Genomic DNA, 20,450 nt, shown 5'->3' with positions numbered 1-20,450 from the left:
ACTACTTTTGAAGTGTAGCTTCCAAGAACAACAACTTACATTTATATAGCTCCCTTAACCAATAAACCGACCCAAGGCGCTTCACAAGAGGGTTACCAGACAAAAAAAAACTGACACTGAGCCAAAGAAGCAGGTATTCAGACAGCTGGTAAGCTGTGTCAAAGCGGTAGGTTTTAAAGGAGCACTTTTAAGGAGGAGAGGGGTGAAGGGGGTTGAGTGTTGCTGCAATGCAGAGCAAACCTCACGCCCACTTCCGAAATTCTCTAATTGTCCTGGAAGAAAATCCCACCCAACGTCTCCTGTGCGTCAGTCCCAGCTCTTACCAGTCTTGGGATGAAGGAAGATGGAAGCGGCAGCCCTGATCTCTCATCTCTCTGGCATTCATTTCTGGGGTCAGTTAACAAACAAACTGCTGGAACAGAGCAGAGTGGCCAGGCCAAACGCTCAGCCACCTAAACCCCCGGGGCACAGAGCCCCCCAGTGCACCCCCCCACCACCAAACCCCCCACCCCCCCCCAAAAAAAAAACAAAACAGCCTCTTCAACGATGAATGAAAACAAAAAACTCCTTTCCAAGTGTTTAATTTTTCCAAAAGAAAAAAATAATAATGCTGGCAGTACCCAAAAAGCAGGACCAAAAATAGTCAAAGCAAAAGATCTGAAGATTGCAATCAGGGTTTACAGGCTGGATTTTAAAATCCTTTCAAATTGAGAAGCACCTCCCCTTTATGGGTCCGGTACATTGGGTCAGCGGGATGATCCCAAGAATCCTCAGGAGTATCTCTCGGCCCAAACACGGATTCTGACTTGCAGGGTAACAGTCAGACTGCGAGGCAGTGCAGTGAGCAGTAGTGGACATGTCGTCACCAGGAATGCTTGGCATTTTCACTTCTTTATTTAGAACCAAATACAATTCTCGTCACCATCGAATCATCCCATCTCTCAACAGAGCTGGGTGGTGCGGGGGCGGGGAGGAGGGGAGAGGAGGAGGAGGGGGCAGGGAGGGGTGACACTGGGAAATGGGACGTGCTCAGATAGATCATTCTGTAAACACCAGCATCTTGGTGAACAGAAACTTTCAGGCATCTTTTCCTGACAACTGTAGAAACAACTGTCTCTGTAACTGAGCTAAAAGCAAAATACTGCGGATGCTGGAAAGCAGAAAAGAGCTGGAAAAAGCTCAGCAGGTCTGACAGCGTCTGCGGAGCGGGATACAGTTGACGTTTCGAGTCTGGATGACCCCGATGATGTTCTGATGAAGGGTCGTACGGACTCGAAACGTTAACTGTATCCCTCTCCGCAGATGCTGAGTTTTTCCAGCTATTTTTGTTTTTCGTCTCTGTAACCAGCTGGCTGCAAGTGGTCAGAAACGTTCCATCTTTCTGATGTGTCGTTCTGACCCTAGATTCTGGAAATGGACTGAAGTCCCTCCAAGGGGTGTCCACTGTGGCTCAGGGGGGGAGATGGGGGGTGGGGGGGGGCGTTGGTGGGGTAGGATTCTTACCTCAGAACTAGAAATTTGAGGGTTTTTTTGAGAGGCTAGTGCCTCGATGCCGGGCAAGTTGGCTTGGGAGAGGAAGCTGCTGTTGGATCGTCTTCCTTGCCTCCGGATTTGGAGGGTCTTCAGAAGGCTCTGCTGGTTCCACTTCTCCAGCGTTTTGAGATGCTGGGTAGGACACGTCATTTCGTACGCCTGACACCAGACCACCCCAAGCAACTGCTCCCCTCGCAACTCAGTGGTAGCAGGAGACTCCCGGGTGGACAGTGGAAACAACACTTTAGGGATGTCCTCAAATGCTTCAGGACATCGTCCTGAAGAGGTCAAACATCCTCGCTGAGTCATAGGAGATCCTGGCTTCGTGATTGACCGAAATGGAGGAAGGCACTGAGCACAGCAAGAGGTCGTGTCAGGAATGTAAAGAGGTGAAGTCGAGGCTTCGGAGGGAGCGCATAAACCCCCCCAAACAACCCATTTACCCAACCCCCCCCCAAGCACCACCTGCCCCACATGTGGCAGAGTCTGCAGATCACTCACTGCACTCACCAGCCATTTCAGAAACCATCAACCCAGAGTGGAAGTGAGTCACCCTCGATCTCGAGGGACTGCCTGAGATTTAACCGCGAGGTCTCCCTCAGCCTTTCTATTTAATACTGTTCCCACTTTTTTGGTTCCCTGTGCTCATTTAACTTATATTTTTGATCTCCTGACCTGAAAGATTTAAATCTATCCCATTGTTCTTCAGTATTCGTCCTGTCTCCTATTCTATCGTCTGTAAACGGGGACCTGTTGTCAGTTGAGGTAGTTGCTGCGGGCTAGATATTCAGGACAGACTGTCAAAGCTGTAACACATTAACCCCGCGGAGCCCAGTGCTGCACGGTGACTCCTGCCAAGGGACCAGCAAGCCAGACCCTCTCCCCCCACCCACAAAACCAAATGAGCCTCCCCACCCATGCCTCAATATACACCTAGAAGGGGTGAGATGAAGAGGGAGTGTGCAGGATGATCCCAGGCTGTCCTGGCCTAAAGTTCTACAGCCATTGTGGCACAAAAGAAGGCTATTCGGCCCATCAAAGTTTATGCTGGCTCTCTGTACAGCAATCCAGTCTGTCCCAATCCCCCTGCTTGATCCCTGTAGCCCTACAAGTGCCCATCCAATTTCCTTTTGAAATGGTTGATTGTCTCCACGTCCACCATCCTCATAGACAGTGAGTTCCTGGTCACTCCCAGTCACTGCATAAAAAGGTCTTCCTCACATCTTTTGCCCAAAATCTTAAATCTGTGTCCCCCCCCCCAGTCCTTGTACCATCAGCCAATGTGAACAGCTTTTTTTTTTGTCTACCTTATCCAAACCTCTCATTATGTCCCCTTCTATCAAATCTCCCCCTCAATCTCCTTTGCTCCAAGGAGAACAATCCCAGCTTCTCCAACCTAACCCTCTCGCTAAAATCCCCTCATCCCCGGAACCATTCTGATAAATCTCCTCGACACCCTCTCAAGGACCCTCACATCCTTCCGAAAGTGTGGTGACCAGAACTGGACGCATTACTCTATTTGTGGCCTCACTTACAAAGGTTCAGCCTTCAGTAGAAGTGCTGCCCTTTCAGATGAGTTCCCAAGGCACTATCTCAAAGAGGAGCAGGCGAGTTCTCCCTGGAGTCCTGGACAAATATTTATCCCTCAAACAGCTTCATTTAAAACTAATTAACTGGTCATTTTATTCAATTGTTTATTAAAACTCTCCACCTCCTCCTCCTCCTTTAAAATGTTCCTGAAAATTGACCCCTTTGACCAAGCTTTTAGTCATTTATCCGAATGCCTCTCTGCCGAATGTCTGATTCCTGTGAAGCACCTTGGAATATGAGGAACAGGAGGTCATTCACCCCCCCCACTGTTCAACTAGACCATGGCTCATCTGTTTCTTAACTCCGTTTAGCAGCTTTGGTTCCGCGCCCATCAATACCTTTACCCATCAAAAATCTATCGATCTCAGTCACGAAGGCTCCAATTGAGCCGGTATTGTTTTACCATGAGAAAGGCACTATATAAATGCAAATAGTCATCTGGTAGTAGAAACTGGAGCATTGGTGAAAAAAAGAGACATGTTGTCGAATCTTTTCGTCTTGCGCTCATCAGGACAGATTCACAAGAGTGCCAAATCTCAACGGGAACAACAATTTATACTACTTGAGAAAAAGGGGGGTGCTGATTGGTTGGCAAGTCAGCTCTGATTGGTCAAGATGTTGCCATGGCAAATGCACCAGGGAGCTATTGTGTCTATTCAAAAAAGTTGCAATGTCTGGACATGTTCCTTTTGCTTGCAGGAAACTGGACACTGAAAAGTGCCCAGAACCAGAGGCCATCAATATAGAATAGTCACTAACAAATCCGACAGAGAGAAACATCTTCACCCAGAGAATGGTGAGAATCTGGGAACTCACTACACCGGGAACGATTGAGACGAATGGTGTAGATCCATCTAAGGGCAAGCTGGATAAACAGACGAGGGAGAAAGGAATGGAAGATTATGTGATGGGTTGAAATGAGGAGGGGGCCGGAGGAGGTTCATGTGGAGCATAGATACCAACATGGGCTAGTTGGACCAAATGGCCGTAAGTGTAATGTAATTCGGTGCAATCCCATTTATGAAGTACCATCCCAAGGAGGTGGAAGGTGCTATATAAATGCAAGGCCTTTGTTTGCTGTCGGTCACCTACCTGCTCGGACTTGGACAGAGGCGCAGCAGCTGGCCAGCCCGACCTCATTGGCTGCGCTGACGGAGTACAGGCCCCCGTCCAGTGTGCTCGCGGATGGGATGAAGAGCGTGTGCCTCTCGCCTTCCGCTTTCAGGATGTGGGTTTGACTCGCTTTCAGGATTTCACCGTCTTTTTTCCAAACAACTGTTCAGGAAGATGAAGAAAAACAAATGAGTGAATGAACCAACACCTTTCATAGCCTCAGGATATCGCAAAGCACTTTGCAGCCAGTGAGGTGCTTTTGAAGTGAAGTGAAGTCACTGTTGTCATGTAGGAAACACGGCAACTAAAGTCTGCACAGCAAGATCCCACAAACAGCAATGTGATCACCGCCCCCCCACCGCTAATTCAATGTCTGTAAAATGGTTTGGGAGATGAGGAGGATGTGAAAGGTGCTGTGTATAAAATATAGATGCAATATCCTTCTTTAGCTGAGAGTCATGTGACCATTGTCATATCCTACCTTGAGGCATTGGGGTTCCTGTGATGATACATTTTAAAAGCACAGAAGCTCCAACAGTGACCAGCGTGTCAGTGATGCTAATCTCAAACACTGGCGGCTCCAAGGGATCTTCACCGGCCGAGACAAAGGAATCATCTGAAGATTCTGCTGAAAACAAGAAGACCAACCACAGTGAATTTAAAGCCTGGCACTGGGATTCAGAAACACTTTGTCCCGTGGTTCACAGGGGGTAGTGGATATTGAAGAAAAACGCAGCGATAGTTTAACGGTGAACATTTTGAGTTGTGGTCCTTGACAGAGTTCTCACAAACCCCAATTGGGCACCGGGCCCCCGCATCCCCCACCACCACCCCCTCCCCCTCACAACTATGACCCCCCCATCGTCAGCTTGGTTCCTGCCCTTCCTCTCCTTCCCTCCAATACAGCAGGATTCAGGCCCCCAACCTACCCCTCTGTTCGCCACCACGGAGTGGGTTTTGAACCTTTGAACTCACTGCCATTACACCGGGCAAAGTATAGATCGTCAACTTTCCAGTTCCAGTTTTGACATCCCTGCCTGTACTGTAAGTACGTGTTTTTCTTTATAGCCTAACAGAATGATGCAGCACAGAAGGAAGCCATTCAGCCAATTGTGCCTGTTCAAGCCTTCAGAAAGAGTTATCCAATTAGCCCCGCTCTCTCTGCTCTTTCCTCAGAGCTCCGCAATTTTTTATTCCATTTCAAGTATTGATCCAATTCCCGTTTCGAAACTTATTATTGAATCTGCTTTCAGGCAGCGCACTCCTGGTCACAACAACTTACTGCAGAAAAATGTTTTCCTCATATTCCTCCGAGTCATGGAATACTCCCCACTGGCCTGGATGAGTGCAGCTCCCACAACATCCAAGAAGCTCGACACCATCCAGGACAAAGCAGCCCCGCCTGATTGGCACCCCATCCACCACCTTCAATATTCACTCCCTCCAACACCAATGCACAGTAGCAGCAGCGTGTGTGCCATCTACAAGGTACACTGCAGCAATTCACCTAGACTTCTTCAACAGCACCTTCCAAACTCACGACCACTACCATCTAGAAGGACATGGGCAGCAGGTAGATGGGAACACCACCACCTGGAAGTTCCCCTCCAAGCCACACATCATCCTGACTTGGAAATATATCGCCGTTCCTTCACTGTCGCTGGGTCAAAATCCTGGAACTCCCTCCCTAACAGCACTGTGGGTGTACCTACACCACATGGACTGCAGCGGTTCAAGAAGGCAGCTCACCACCACCTTCTCAAGGGCAATTAGGGATGGGCAATAAATGCTGGTCTAGCCAGCGCTGCCCACATCCTGTGAACAAATAAAAGATCTTTTGCCTTTTTCAATTTTGCTCTTTTCTCTTTCTATTATGCTTCATATTGGTCTTGTTCTTGTTTCTGTTTATTCCTTTAGTAGAATGAAATTTCTCCGGAATTCTAGTGATCATTTTTTTGAATATTTCCCACTGCTGCTCTATCTCTCTGTCAGTTGTTTCTCGGTTTATCTTTGTCTTATTTATGACTTTCTCAACCATTACCTTACACTATTGTGCTGTGATCACTATTGACTAGATGTTCCACTTTTGAGCTCGGTTCAGAACTTCCATCTCCTCAGCACCCCATTGAACAAGGAATCGGTCTTCAAACTTTACACGCCCTGTACTAAACAAGACTATGGCCCCAACCCCGTTCCTCTAGATAAGTAAGATTTCAACCCCCCTGCAACGCCTTCATTGGGTGGATTTTCACCCCTTCCACCCACCCAGTGGCTGTCTCTTGCCCCTCACAAGCCAACCCAATTATCCTTCAATTCCCTTACTGAAGTGGGCATTCCCTGTTCCTTGGCCCATATGGGACCCGGAGTGAGTTTGGAGGTTGATACACACAGTGAGATGAGATGTACCAGCCTCCAGAAGGGCGTGTAGGCATTAACTGTGGCTGGGGCCCAACCCATAGACATGCCCCAGACTGTATTAGCTCTTGCCCCCTGAATGAGAGGGGCTCACGCAGCTTTCTCCTGGGACAGGTGGGGATAAAAGACAGAGTTCATAGAATCTTACAGCACAGAAAGGGGCCACCATCAGCAGATGATGGCATAGTGGTAATGTCACTGGACTAGTAATCCAGAGGCCTGGGAAAATGGTCTAGGGACTTGGGTTCAAATCCCACTACAGCAGCTGGTGGAATTTAAGTTCAATCAATAAAATCTGGAATATAAAGCTAGTCTCAGTAATGGTGACCATGAAACTACCATTGATTGTTGTAAAAACACATTTGATTCATGAGTGGGAAGGAAATCTGCCGTCCTTACCCGGTCTGGCCTACATGTGACTCCAGACCCACAGCAATGTGGTTGACTCTTAACTGCCCCCCTGAAATGGCCGAGCAAGTCACTCAGCTCAAGGGCAATTAGGGATGGGCAACAAATGCTGGCCTTGCCAGTGACACCCACATCCCATCAAAGAATTAAAAAGAAACACATTACAAGCTGTGCTTGAGGCTGGAGAAAGGAAAAGGAAAAGACAGAATGTGCGGTAGCTTTAAAAAAGCTATTCAGTTAGTCACACTTCCCCACCATTCACAGAATCTGAAAATAACTAAAGGAACTGAGGGAAGAATAAATGTTGTGATCTGGAAGGCGCTGCCTGAAAGGGCGGTGGAAACAGATTCAACAGTAACTTTCAAAAGGGAATTGGATAAATACTTGAAAAGGAAAATAATTTGCATGGCTATAGGGAAAGAGCAGAGGGAGTGGGGTTAATTGGAAACTCTTTCAAAGAGCCATTGCAGGCACGATGGGCTGAATGGCCTCTTTCCGTGTTGTCTAATCTCTGATTCTACGTGTATGCCGTTAAAAATGAGGCTCCACTGGCAGAGGTCGAGGAGGATTTCTAGTCAATGTGAAGCAGTTCTCAATAAGACAAACTGGATACTGATAGAAACCTGGAGGGCATTGGGCTAGGAGTCAGAATGTGTTAGAGTGACAATCAACTGATCAATATGGAGGTCAGTTCTGGAATGTGATGCCACTGGGTCTAAATGGATATAGTTGCAATAGGAAATGTTCAGAGAAACGTAGAAGTTTGTCATTTGACCCAACCCACCCAACGTTGGCATTTACCCTCTACATGAACAAATATTCCCAATCACATTTCCCTGCCCTATTCCCATGCTCCTACATCCTCCTCTCCAGTCTAACCTTGAACGCTGACACCGTTTGTGCCTCAACCCCTAATCTAGGAAGTGACTCCCACAGCCTCACAACTCACTGTATGAAGACATTTCTCCTGCTCTCTGTCCTAAACGTTTTACCGTTAATCTCCTTTCTTCAAGGGTCGCATTTGCTCGATTCCACGTTCCCACTTTTCCCAGTGACTTCCCTGTGCATATCCAAGTTTCCTAGTGATGATGCCATCCGTATCCCAGCGATTACCCTGTCCATATCTCACTTTCCCAGTGATGATCCCACCCGTATCCCAGCGATTACCCTGTCCATATCATCCCCACTGAACATCCTGTATTTTCTTCCATATTTTTGCAGTAAATATCTTTTTTATTCTTTCATAGAATATGGGCTTTGCTGGCCAGGCCAGCATCTATTGCCTGTCCCTAACTGCCCCTTGAGAAGGTGGTGGTGAGCTGCCTTCTTGAACTGCTGCAGTCCATGTGGTGTAGGTACACCCACAGTGCTGTTAGGGAGGGAGTTCCAGGATTTTGACCCAGCGACAGTGAAGGAATGGCGCTATATTTCCAAGTCAGGATGGTGAGTGTCTTGGAGGGGAACTTCCAGGTGGTGGTGTTCCCATCTATCTGCTGCCCTTGTCCTTCTAGATGGTAGTGGATTTGGAAGGTACTGCCTAAGGAGCCTTGGGGGTGCATCTTGTAGATGGTACACACACTGCTGCTACTGTGCATCGGTGGTGAAGGGAATGAATGTTTGTGGATGTGGTGCCAATCAAACGCGCTGCTTTGTTCTGGATGGTGTCAAGCTTCTTGAGTGTTGTGGGAGCTGCACTCATCCAGGCAAGTGGAGAGTATTCCATCACATTCCTGACATGTGTCTTGTAGATGGGGGACAGGCTTTGGGGAGTCAGGAGGTGAGTTACTCATCACACGGTTATTAGCCTCTGACCTGCCCTTGTAGCCACAGTATTTATATGGCTAGTCCAGTTTCTGGTCAATGGTAACCCCCAGGATGGTGATAATGGGGGATTCAGCGATGGTAATGTCATGAATGTCAAAAGGAGATGGTTAGATTCACTCTTGGAAATGGACATTGCCTGGGACTTGTGTGATATGAATGTTACTTATTCTGAATATCCTGTGTATTTTCCACTATAGACCGGTGAATCTTCTGTATCTACCCCACTGTATCCCAGTGAATATCCTGTATCTACCCTACTGTATCCCAGTGAATATCCTGTATGTATCCCACTGTATCCCAGTGAATATCCTGTATATATCCCACTGCATCCCAGTGAATACTGTGCTAGTACCCTACAGTGCTGTGAGTGAGATCCCCAATACCACAACTGTTAGTCTGGACAGCAAGTTACAAGGGTTAAATGCAGAAACCCTCCTTTTTACTCTCTATCTGCTCTCCTTACCCAACTCTGGTGAAGTGGGACGAGATTTCTTGGATTTCGCTCTGGGAGTTTTTCGGCCCGATTTCTCCTGAGTTAGGGGTTTGGTCTCCTCTTGCAGACCCACTGCTTCTGTGTCTTCCCTTTCTCGGATGGTGATCTTCGGACCTGGATGGATTGGGGTCCCGGGACCTCTTGTGTCTGTCGTACATGCGGGGCTGAGGGGGGCGAGGCCCAATCTTGGGGCAGCATCTCCCAGCTCCAGCTCCAACCTGGGACTCGTCCCTTCCTTGTGCGAATCAATGGTTTCCCTGAAAAGCGGGAGTGAAGGTTTGACTCTCCGTCTGGGGTCTCCGGGAACATCGGGCTCGATTGGTCTAACCACAGAGAATGGTGCTCGCAACTCTGAACTTGAAGTGACCTTTTCTATTGTTTCCACCACGGGTCGGAGGGGACTTGGAGGCGGAGCTTGGGGTTGTTGAGTTTGGGTTTGGAGGTCGATTGTCCCTACCTGGCCTGGTTGTTGTTCAAAGTGATCGGGGGCTGCCTGTTGTACTCTGGCCTTTTCTTTGCCGGCTGATTCGAGGTCCTCAAATTCACCGGTGATGGTGGCTAGGCTCCTCTGCAAAGGTTTCCGTGGGACAGCTGATGGTGTGACCTCAGGATGAGCTCTTTCGGGACTCCGCACTCCGGGCGGCCACTGCAACACCGCCTTGGGGAGGGGCTCGGCCCACTGAGCGCTGGCGGCCTTCCTGAAGGAGAGCTCTTGGTTCACCGCCCGTTCCAGCACCGGGGACCTCAGCACCGGCTTGACCATCGAGCTCACGGCCGTCTTCTTGATCCGGCTGAGCTCCTCCGAGATCTTGAGCTCGATGTCGCGGGCCCGCGAGGCATACTTCCCCCGCTCGTCAAAGGAGGCCGCCTTCTGCCTGAAGAACAGGCGCTTATGCTCCGCGTTGCCGCTGTCCGTCCGCAGCAGCCCTCGCCCCTCGCTGTCCAGCAAGTCGGAGAAGGAAGGCCTGCCCCGGCCGTCACGCGGGTCGGCGTGATCGAAAGACCGGGACTTCCGGAAACCGGGCCACGGCTGCCCATCCGCCAGTTCGAAACTCCTCCTCCTCTCCGGGAAAGTCTCGAAGTACCTCATCCGGTCGAAGGTTCTGGAGCCCGAGCGGGAATGAGTGGGAGAGGCATTGCACGAACTGCTCCCCCGCGCCCGGTCCAACACCACGAGGTGGTCATCCGGGGCAGCTGCGACCTTTGGCTTCTTGGCCTTGTCCTCGAACTCTGCTGGGACAGTGTCCCTGTACTCGAAGGGCGTGCTGAGTTTCCGGCGCGGTGTCAGCGGGGTTGTCTGCAGGGGCTGGCCAGCTCGGGAGGCTTTGGGACTTGCAGGCCGGGTTTTGAGGGACGTTGGGGGGAGCCCAGCTGGTCTGGGGGCACCTTGCTGCGAGGCTTGGTTCTGGGCCATGGCCTCCCACCTGAGGGCAGGCTCGAGGGTATTGTCCAGCTGACCCCTAACCAATGTGTTCTCACAAAGGTCCCTGGAAGAAAAGGAAACAAGGGTCAAATTACATAAACATGCCCTTGGAGCAAGGGGTTTGGGGTATTCTTCACCAACGTGCCACTCACTGATGAACTGCTCCTTGTTCCCACCTTCAATCTGTAGCAGGATCGAGCTGTGTGAAATCTAGGGCCCCGAAATTCTGGGTGTGGTGGAAAGAGATTCCAATGAGTTGACAGTGAAGGACACAAAGTTGGCTCATCGCCCATGGACCAGCTCATCATCATACTCAAAGCTGGCTCCTTATATCTAAAGACCCTTCAGATACTCCCACCAGAGATATCTGAATGACCTCTCAGTAGTCTGCTGGAGGAACACTGGTCTTCAAATTGTCAAGGGTTTAGTTGGCCCAATACAGATACAATTGATAGGATTATGAGGGTAGCCGGAGCTCCCACAGATTATGTGAGTCTGTTTACTATTGATGCTCACTGGGCTTGATTTGTTAAGCTTGGGTGTGGTCTCAGAGAAAATTAAACAAAGCTGTGTAAGGAGCTGGAAGCCAGAGCTCTAGCATGGAGTAGACATTTTAAAGCACTGAGAAAAAAAAAACCTGTTACACAAATGGAAACTAGTGTTATTTATATATAGATCCAAAATATAAAATATACAATAGGTAGCCGTGGATATCATCAGTGGCACCTGAGTGAAGGATGACCTGTTTAAAACCTGTCACTTATACACACACAAGACACGGTGCAGCAGCAAGGTTAGTGAGTTCATGCAGGAGCTGGGTTTGGAAGGCCTTGGTGATGTCCAGTGGAGAGAGCAGAGAAACCAAAAGATGATAGAGAAACTCTGGGACAAAGGATCATTAACCACCAAAGCACTCAATTTCTTCACATCAATCAGATTTATATATGCTGTAGTCTGTGCTATAGTCTCGTACTCAATCCCCTTCCCCTCTCCCAGTATAGACCCTGCTGGCTCATAGGATAGAATCATAGTATGATACAGCACAGGAGGAGGCCATTCAGCCTATCCTGCCAGTGCCGACTCTTTGAAAGAGTTATCTAATTAATTTCATCTCCTGCTCTTTTCCCACAGCCTTGTAATCTTTCCCCCTCAAGTATTTATCCAATTCCCTTTTGAAAGCTCCGATTGAATTTGTTTCCACCGCCCTTTCAGGCAGCGCCTTCCAGATCACAACAACTCGCCGCGTTAAAAAAAAAACGTTTCCTCCTATTGCCTCTGATTCTTTTAACAATTATCTTCAATCGTATCCTCTGGTTACTGACCATCCTGCCATTGGAAACAGTTTCTTCTTATTCACTTGACTGAAACCCTTTATAATTTTGAACGCCTCCATTAAATCTCCCCTTAACCTTCTCTGATCCAAGGGGAACAATCCCTGCTTCCCCAGTCTCTCCACATTAACTGAAGTCCCTCGTCCCAGGTCCCATTCCAGTAAATCTCCTCCGCGCCCTCTCCGAGGCCTTGACATCCTCCCTAAAGGGCGGTGCCCAGAATTGGACACAATACTCCAGTTGAGGCCTAACCAGTGTTTTATAAAGGTTTAACATAACTTCCTCGCTTTTGGGCTCTCTGCTTCTATTAATAAAGCCAGGAATCCAACATATATTTTTTAAAAGCCTTCTCAACTTGTCCTGCCACCTTCAACGTTTTGTGTACAAACATCACCGGGTCCCTCTGTTCCTGCAGCCCGTTGAAAATTGTACCATTTAGTTTATATTCTTCCTACCAAAATGTATCACTTCATATTTCTCTGCATTAAATTTTATCTGCCACCTATTCCACTACTCTGTCTTCCTGAGGTCTGTTTCTATCCTCAGTGTCTACTACGTCTCAAAGTTTTGTATCATTTTCAAACTGTGAAATTATGCCCTGTATACCAAATCCAGCTCATTAATCTACATATCTAAAGGAGTGGTGGCCCTCTCACTGAACCCCGGGGAATGCAATAGTAAACCTCCCTCCAGTCTCAAAAAAAACTGTTTCAGCACTGCTCTTCGTTTCCCGCTCCATATCCAGTTTAATTCTCACACTGCCATTCTCTCTGTAATCCCATCTTTCTACCAAGGCTGATGTGATAATCTCATACTCAGCTCTCTGTCCCTATAACATTTGACAGCTTTGACAGCACCTTCCAAACACGCGACCACTACCATCTAGAAGGACAAGGGCAGCAGATGCAACACCACCTGGAAGTTCCCCACCCTGACTTGGAAATATATCTCCGTTCCTTCACTGTCGCTGGGTCAAAATCCTGGAACTCCCTCCCTAACAGCACTGTGGGTGTACCTACACCACATGGGCTGCAGCGGCTCAAGAAGGCGGCTCACCACCACTTTCTCAAGGGGCAACTAGGGATGGGCAATCAATGCTGGCCCAGCCAACGATGCCCCATATCCCGTGAAATAACTTAAAAAGCCAGGTTGTTATTAAAGGCGCCAGTGTGATCAAGAAATTGAGTTCCTCAAACAGTTAATGCTCGCAAAAGTTTGGAAAAAAAACTATAAAAAAGGATAATGAAAAAATAATGTCCCAAAGACGACAGTAATAGAGAGAGGGAATGTCTGTAAAACACAGCGGGGCAGAGGGAGGGAGGGAGCGAGAATGAAAAACTGGAAAGAAATGGAAATCACTCCCCCGAAATGAAAAGGTGATCTTCCCGATGAAGATGTTCGGAGGCTGAGCAGACAGGGAGTTGACTCCATGAGGAGCATTGTACTTACACGGGTGTCGATAAGGCTTTCCCTCTATACAGGCTGAACATGCTCCCGTACGCATCACTAGCAACAGACAGGCTGTCTTCTGACCCCCAGCTACTATATGCCAGATTAGAACGAGATGCCCGAATCAGCGGCTCCACCCCCAGGTGCCTGATCCGGGCACCGGTTGGCTGCAGCGCATCTGCTTGCCTGGCGACCTCCGACGGTGGGCTGTCCTGGGCACAGCGGATGCTGAGCGCTTCCTGCTCTTCTCCTCTCCCTTCTCCCAGCGCGCTCCGACTCTCCGCTGGGGATTGGCCCGCACCCGGGTGTTGCGAGGGAGCAAGCTGATCGGGGGCCGTCCGCAGCGAGGTGGGTGTGCTCTCCAGGGTCGTGTCCGTGAAGCTCTCAAATTCACCTTCTTAGGAAGTAGAGAGGAGAAGGAGAAAAAAATGAGTTAGTGACATTTTTTTTCTGACTCTGAACCTGGGGAGGAGCTGGTGAGAAGGCTGGGGGTTTAAGGCCGTTCTAAAGAGAGGCATTTCTATAACACCCTTCACCAAGTTGGGACATCTCAAAGTGCTTTCCAGACAGTAACACTTTCGGAATGTAGTTACTGCTGTAATGTAGTGAACGTGGCAGCCAATTTGCACACAGCAAGCTCCCACAAACAGCGATCAGCTCTGAAGAAGAGTCATACGGACTCGAAACGTTAACTCTGTTTCTCTCTCCACAGATGCTGCCGGACCTGCTGAGTTTTTCCAGCATTTTCTGTTTTTAAATCTGTTTTTTTGGTGATGGTGATTGAGGGATAAATATTGGCCAGGACAGCAGGGAAAACTCTCTTGCTCATCTTCAAAATAGAGCCATGGGATCTTTTACATCCACCTGAGACGGGCAGACAGGGTCTCAGTTTAATACTTCATCCTAAAGATGGCACCTCTGACAGTGAAGCACTCGCTCTGTACTACAGCAGGAGCCTCAGCCTGGATTATACTCTCGATTCTGGAGTGGGGCTTAAACCCATAACTGTCTGGCTAAGAGGCAAGATGTCTACCCACGGAGCCAAGCTGACAATTTAATAGATGAAGGCAGGAAGATGCAGTTGATTTGTAACTGTGTGCTGAGGTGGTTTAGTGAGCCACTCAGTTGTATCAAATCACTGCGAAGCACTTCAGCAGTTCAAGAAAATGACTCACCACCCCCACCCACCATCGACCACCACCAACACAACCACCCACCAGCACCCACTACCACCCACCACCATCAACATCACCCACCATCACCCCAAACCACCCACCACCACCCACTACCACCACCACCACCATCAACATCATCCACCATCACCCCCAACCACCCACCACCACCCACTACCACCATCACCCCCACCACCACCCACTACCACCCACCACCATCAACATCACCCACCATCACCCCAAACCACCCACCACCACCATCAACATCACCCACCATCACCCCCAACCACCCACCACCACCCACTACCACCATCACCCCCACCACCACCCACTACCACCCACCACCATCAACATCACCCACCATCACCCCCAACCATCATCCACCACCACCCCCAACCACCCACTACCACCATCACCCCCACCCACCCACCACCACCCACTACCACCACCGCCACCATCAACATCACCCACCATCACCCCCAACCACCCACCACCACCCACTACCACCACCGCCACCATCAACATCACCCACCATCACCCCCAACCATCATCCACCACCCACTAACACCACCACCACCAACACAACCACCCACCACCACCCACTACCACCCATTACCACCACCACCATCGACATCACCCACCATCACCCCCACCCACCCACCACCCACTACCACCACCAACATCACCCACCATCACCCCCAACCATCATGTACCACCCACTACCACCACCACCGCCATCACCATCACCCACCATTACCCCCAACCATCATCCACCACCCACTACCACCACCACCACCACCATCAACATCACCCACCATCACCCACCACCACCCACCATCACCCGCCACCACCCACCACCACCCCCAACCACCCACTACCACCATCATCCCCACCCACCCACCACCACCCACTACCACCACCGCCACCATCAACATCACCCACCATCACCCCCAACCACCCACCACCACCCACTACCACCACCGCCACCATCAACATCACCCACCATCACCCATCATCCACCACCCACTAACACCACCACCACCAACACAACCACCCACCACCACCCACTACCACCCATTACCACCACCACCATCGACATCACCCACCATCACCCCCACCCACCCACCACCCACTACCACCACCATCACCCCCAACCATCATGTACCACCCACTACCACCACCACCGCCATCACCATCACCCACCATTACCCCCAACCATCATCCACCACCCACTACCACCCACTACCACCACCACCATCAACATCAACATCACCCATCACCCACAACCATCATCCACCACCCACCACCCACCACCCACAACCCACAACCCACAACCATCATCCATCACCCACCACCCACTACCACCACCACCATCAACATCACCGACCATCACCCCCACCCACCCACCCACCACCACCCACTACCACCACCACCACCATCAACATCACCCACCGTCACCATCAACATCACCCACCATTACCCCCAACCATCATCCACCACCCACTACCACCACCACCATCAACATCACCCACCATCACCCCCACGCACACACCACCACCACCCACTACCACCACCCACTACCACCACCATCAACATCACCCATCATCACCCCCAACCATCACCCACCACCCAGCATCTTCTCAGAAATGAGGGACGGGCAAGACCTCTCAATCTTGCCAGCAATGCCCACACACCGAGATTTCTAATTTTAAAACAATAACTCTAGCCGCCATATGGGCCATGGAGTCAAATCAAGAGAATGCCTCACAAGGACTGTGGAAACATTGAGGTCACACCAAAGAGACATTGGTATGGATCATAGTCTTAGGGGAAGGAATGGGCCATTTAGGTGACACTGAGCCATATAATCAGATAGTTGGACAGGTGACCAAAAGCTTGGTCAAAGGAATAAGGTTTAAGAAGCATATTAAAGGAGGAGAGAGAGGTGGAGATGTTTAGGGAGGGAATTCCAGAGCTTAGGGCCCAGGCAGCTGAAGGCACGGATGCCGATGATGGGGTGATTAAAGTCGGGGCTGTGTAAGTGGAGGAGATAGTAGCGTAGTGGTAATGTCCCTGGACTCATAACCCAGAGCACATGGGTTCACATCCCATCATAGCAGCTAGTGGCATTTAAGCTCAATTAATTAATCTGGAATTGAAAGTTAGAATCAGTAATGGTGACCATGATACCCATCATTGATTATCATAAAAACCCATCTGGTTCGCTAGTGTCCTTTAGGGAGGGAAATCTGCTGGTCTGACCTACATGTGAGTCCATGTGACCTACATGTGTGCCTTCAGAAATGGCTGAGCAAGTAACTCAGTTCCTGGCCTTGCCAATAATGTCCACATCCCATGAAAGAATAACATTTTAAAAGAGGCTAGAATTGGGGGAATCACAGAGATCTCAGAGGATTGTTATGCTTGGCGGAGATTACAGAGATAGGGAACGTTGCGGTCATAGAGGGATTTGAAAACAAGGGTGAGAATCTTTAAATTGAGGCATCGCTGAACCAGGAGCCAATATCGGTCAGCAAGCACAGGGGTGATAGGTGAATGGGATTTGGCGTGAGTTAGGATACGGGCAGCAGAGATTTACCGGATGGCAACCACCAGACTGCATGAATTGTTTTACCTGTAACTACACTCAGAGGTGGACAGCTCTGGAGAGCTCAGGTGTGATCTAAACTCGCTTCAGAGTTGTGCACACTTGTTCTGCAGGACCTCTTGGTGCCACACTCGGGATAACAATCACATCACCTACCTGCAGGCACTCTAGGGACAGCCCTTTGCTGAGGGTCCAGAAATCGCTCTGAGGGTACCGCCTTCTGTGTTTCAAACGTCTCCTCGTCACCACATTCCTCCGAGTCTGGATTGAAATAAGAATCCTCAGCATTAGAGCAAAACAATTGATGAATGTACAGAACATGCGGCTACAGGCAAGTTGTTGGATTCCCCTTTGGGGTCAGGCAAGGGGGGCGTTGGGAAACAGAACAGAAGCAGGCCATTCAGCCTAACAGGTCTTTACCAGATGAGCCTCCTCCTCTCCTACTTCATCTCACCCTAACAACATAACCTGCCATTCCTTTCCCCCTCATGTTTATCCAGCTTCCCCTTAATTGCATCCATGTATTTGCCTCAACTACTGCCTGTGGGAGGGAGTTCCACATTCTCACCACTCTCTGGGTAAAGAAGTTTCTCCTGAATTACCTACTGGATTTATGAATGACTATTTTATATTTTATAGTGATGACTCCTGGTTCCCCTAAAAAGGAACTTGAATTTCTCATCAGCCACTTGGCAGTGAGTAGGAAGCTGTAACCATGGATTTATGTGGAGGAGGGAGACAGCTCCATCATTGTTCCAGTTTAGAAGCAGCCTATCAGCCCAATCTGATATCTTCCAAAATCGGATTTCCAATCCCAAGGTTGAGTTTGGAGCCTGAGTGGGGAGAATTCTTCAGCATCTATACTCTCCCTGCTGGGATAAGCCTTTTAGTGAAGAGAACATTCCTGATGATTTTTTTGATGGGAACCATGGTAACTATGTGCTCGCAGTTGAAATTGGACAGAAGACGGGTTTACCATCCAGGAGCCAGTGCGATTGGAGTTAGACACCTCAAGTAAGGGTGTTGGTGCAGGGTGCAATTCTCCTCATGGGGCTGTCATGCAACAGAGGGAGGAGGAGATGTAGTTTATACAGAGGAGGAATGGGACAACACAGGGAGAAAATGAATGAACTTGCAAAATGGGCAGGTAATTGCAAAATGAACTTCAATACGGATAAGTGTGAAGTTGAGCAAATGCAAACATTTTCTTTCTCTACGTCTATCAAACACCTTCGGAATTTTAAAGACCTGTATCAGGCCGCCCCTCAACCTTCTCTTTCCCTGGAGTAAAGATCCTCAGGCTGGTGAATTTTCCCTGAAAGTTATCACCTCTCAGATCTGGTATCATCCTTGTAAATATTTTTTTTGCATTTTATCCAGAGCCTCTGTATCCTTTTCAGATACAGGAGACCAGGACTGTGCCCAGTGACTCCTGGTGTGGTCTCAACAAGGTTCTGTACGAGTTTAACACACCTTCTTCACATTTCTGCTCCAGCCGTTTTGAAAATAAACCCCAGAACTTCATTTGCTTTTTTCTCAAGGTCCCATTAACCTACTTTTAGTCATTTGCATATCAATATCTCAGGTCATCCTTTATCGCTATCCCATTGAGACGCCCATTTTCCACGGAGTTCGTCACCTCCTTAATTTTCCCACTAAGATGCTCAACTTCACATTTATCCGTATTGAAGTTCATTTTCCACTTACCTGCCCATTTTGCAAGTTCACTCATTTTCTCCCTGTGTTGTCCCATTCCTCCTCTGTATAAACTACATCTCCTCCTCCCTCTGTTGCATGACAGTCCCATGAGGAGGATTGCACCCTGTACCGACACCCTTACTTGAGGCGTCTAACTCCCATCACACTGGCTCCTGGATGGTAAACCCGTCTTCTGTCCAATTTCAACTGCGAGCACATAGTTACCATGGTTCCCATCAAAAAAATCATCAGGAATGTTCTCTTCACTAAAAGGCTTATCCCAGCAGGGAGAGTATAGATGCTGAAGAATTCTCCCCACTCAGGCTCCAAACTCAACCTTGGGATTGGAAATCCGATTTTGGAAGATATCAGATTGGGCTGATAGGCTGCTTCTAAACTGGAACAATGATGGAGCTGTCTCCCTCCTCCACATAAATCCATGGTTACAGCTTCCTACTCACTGCCAAGTGGCTGATGAGAAATTCAAGTTCCTTTGTAATAGCAAATGCCCAGAAGGAAAAAAACAGTAAAAACTGGGAAATAAGAATACTGGTCCCGAACTGGTCTTGTACAGCTTGAAATAGAACACCAGCAATGCTGGGAAATAAAGGCACTGGTCTGAACTGGTCTTTCCTTCTGGGTGGCTCTACATTGTTGTTTCATTTTCTTATCATCCCATCTCTCTCTCCTTTTCTCCCTTCACACTCTGCCCTTCTCTCTCTTTCTTTCTCTCTTTGGCCTCTCTATCTCTTGTTATTCAAGTTATTTAATTCAGAGTCACACCATCTGATTATCCCTGTCCCTGACCCCAGCCCCCATGCTGCCTCTTCCGCCTTGGTGCTCTCTCTCCCTCCCTCCCTCATGCTCTCCATCTCCCCCTCTCTACCTTTCTCTCCTGCTCTTTATCTCTCCTTCCCCGTCAATCTCTCCGCCTCATATTCTGTCTCTCCACCTCCCTCCATTCTTTTTCTACTCCCAGCCTGCCTCGCAGTCTCTGTCAGTCTGCCTTTCTTTTGCCTGCTCCCTCACTCTCTCTGGTTTCCTTTCCCCCTGTCACCTGTGCCCTCTGCTGTTTTATTTCTTCCTTTAAATTAATAAAGGTACAATAAAATTACGGCGGTATCAATGGGTCTGCGGGAAAGGATGGCGGGGGGGGGTGAGAGGGGAGCTGTGGGAGAGCTGAGAGGGGTGTACACGTGTTCCAGACTTTCCTACATTTCAACAGCTTCGTCTCGGTCAGTGTCCGGCCCCAATCGTTGCATTAACAGCACATTCGAGGACTCCCCCTGAGAACTCTGACTTGGGGCAGCTTGGAATACAATCCTCAATATGTCTCTCTCCTTAACCCTGCTGTTCGCAAGGTGCTGCACACCCTACAAATTCCACTTTCCAA

At 49.1% G+C, this 20,450-nt stretch overlaps 1 protein-coding gene across 1 annotated transcript in view; it reads right to left on the bottom strand.

Moving 5' to 3' along the window:
- The window catches only part of spega (striated muscle enriched protein kinase a), a 1,124,881-nt gene that overhangs the window by 515,789 nt on the left and 588,642 nt on the right, over positions 1–20,450 (bottom strand). Inside the window, exons 4-7 of the mRNA XM_078551317.1 lie at positions 13,580–13,862; positions 9,347–10,863; positions 4,718–4,861; positions 4,216–4,398 (exon numbers count right to left, since the gene is read on the bottom strand). Of these exons, the coding sequence (XP_078407443.1) occupies positions 4,216–4,398; positions 4,718–4,861; positions 9,347–10,863; positions 13,580–13,862 (2,127 nt within the window). The remainder of the gene's footprint in view (positions 1–4,215; positions 4,399–4,717; positions 4,862–9,346; positions 10,864–13,579; positions 13,863–20,450) is intronic.

Source organism: Cetorhinus maximus, chromosome 11, assembly GCF_964194155.1.
Source record: "Cetorhinus maximus chromosome 11, sCetMax3.hap1.1, whole genome shotgun sequence".
Taxonomy (NCBI): domain Eukaryota; kingdom Metazoa; phylum Chordata; class Chondrichthyes; order Lamniformes; family Cetorhinidae; genus Cetorhinus; species Cetorhinus maximus.
Note: the sequence above shows the minus strand (reverse complement) of the source record. Positions and strands in the feature narration are given on the sequence as shown.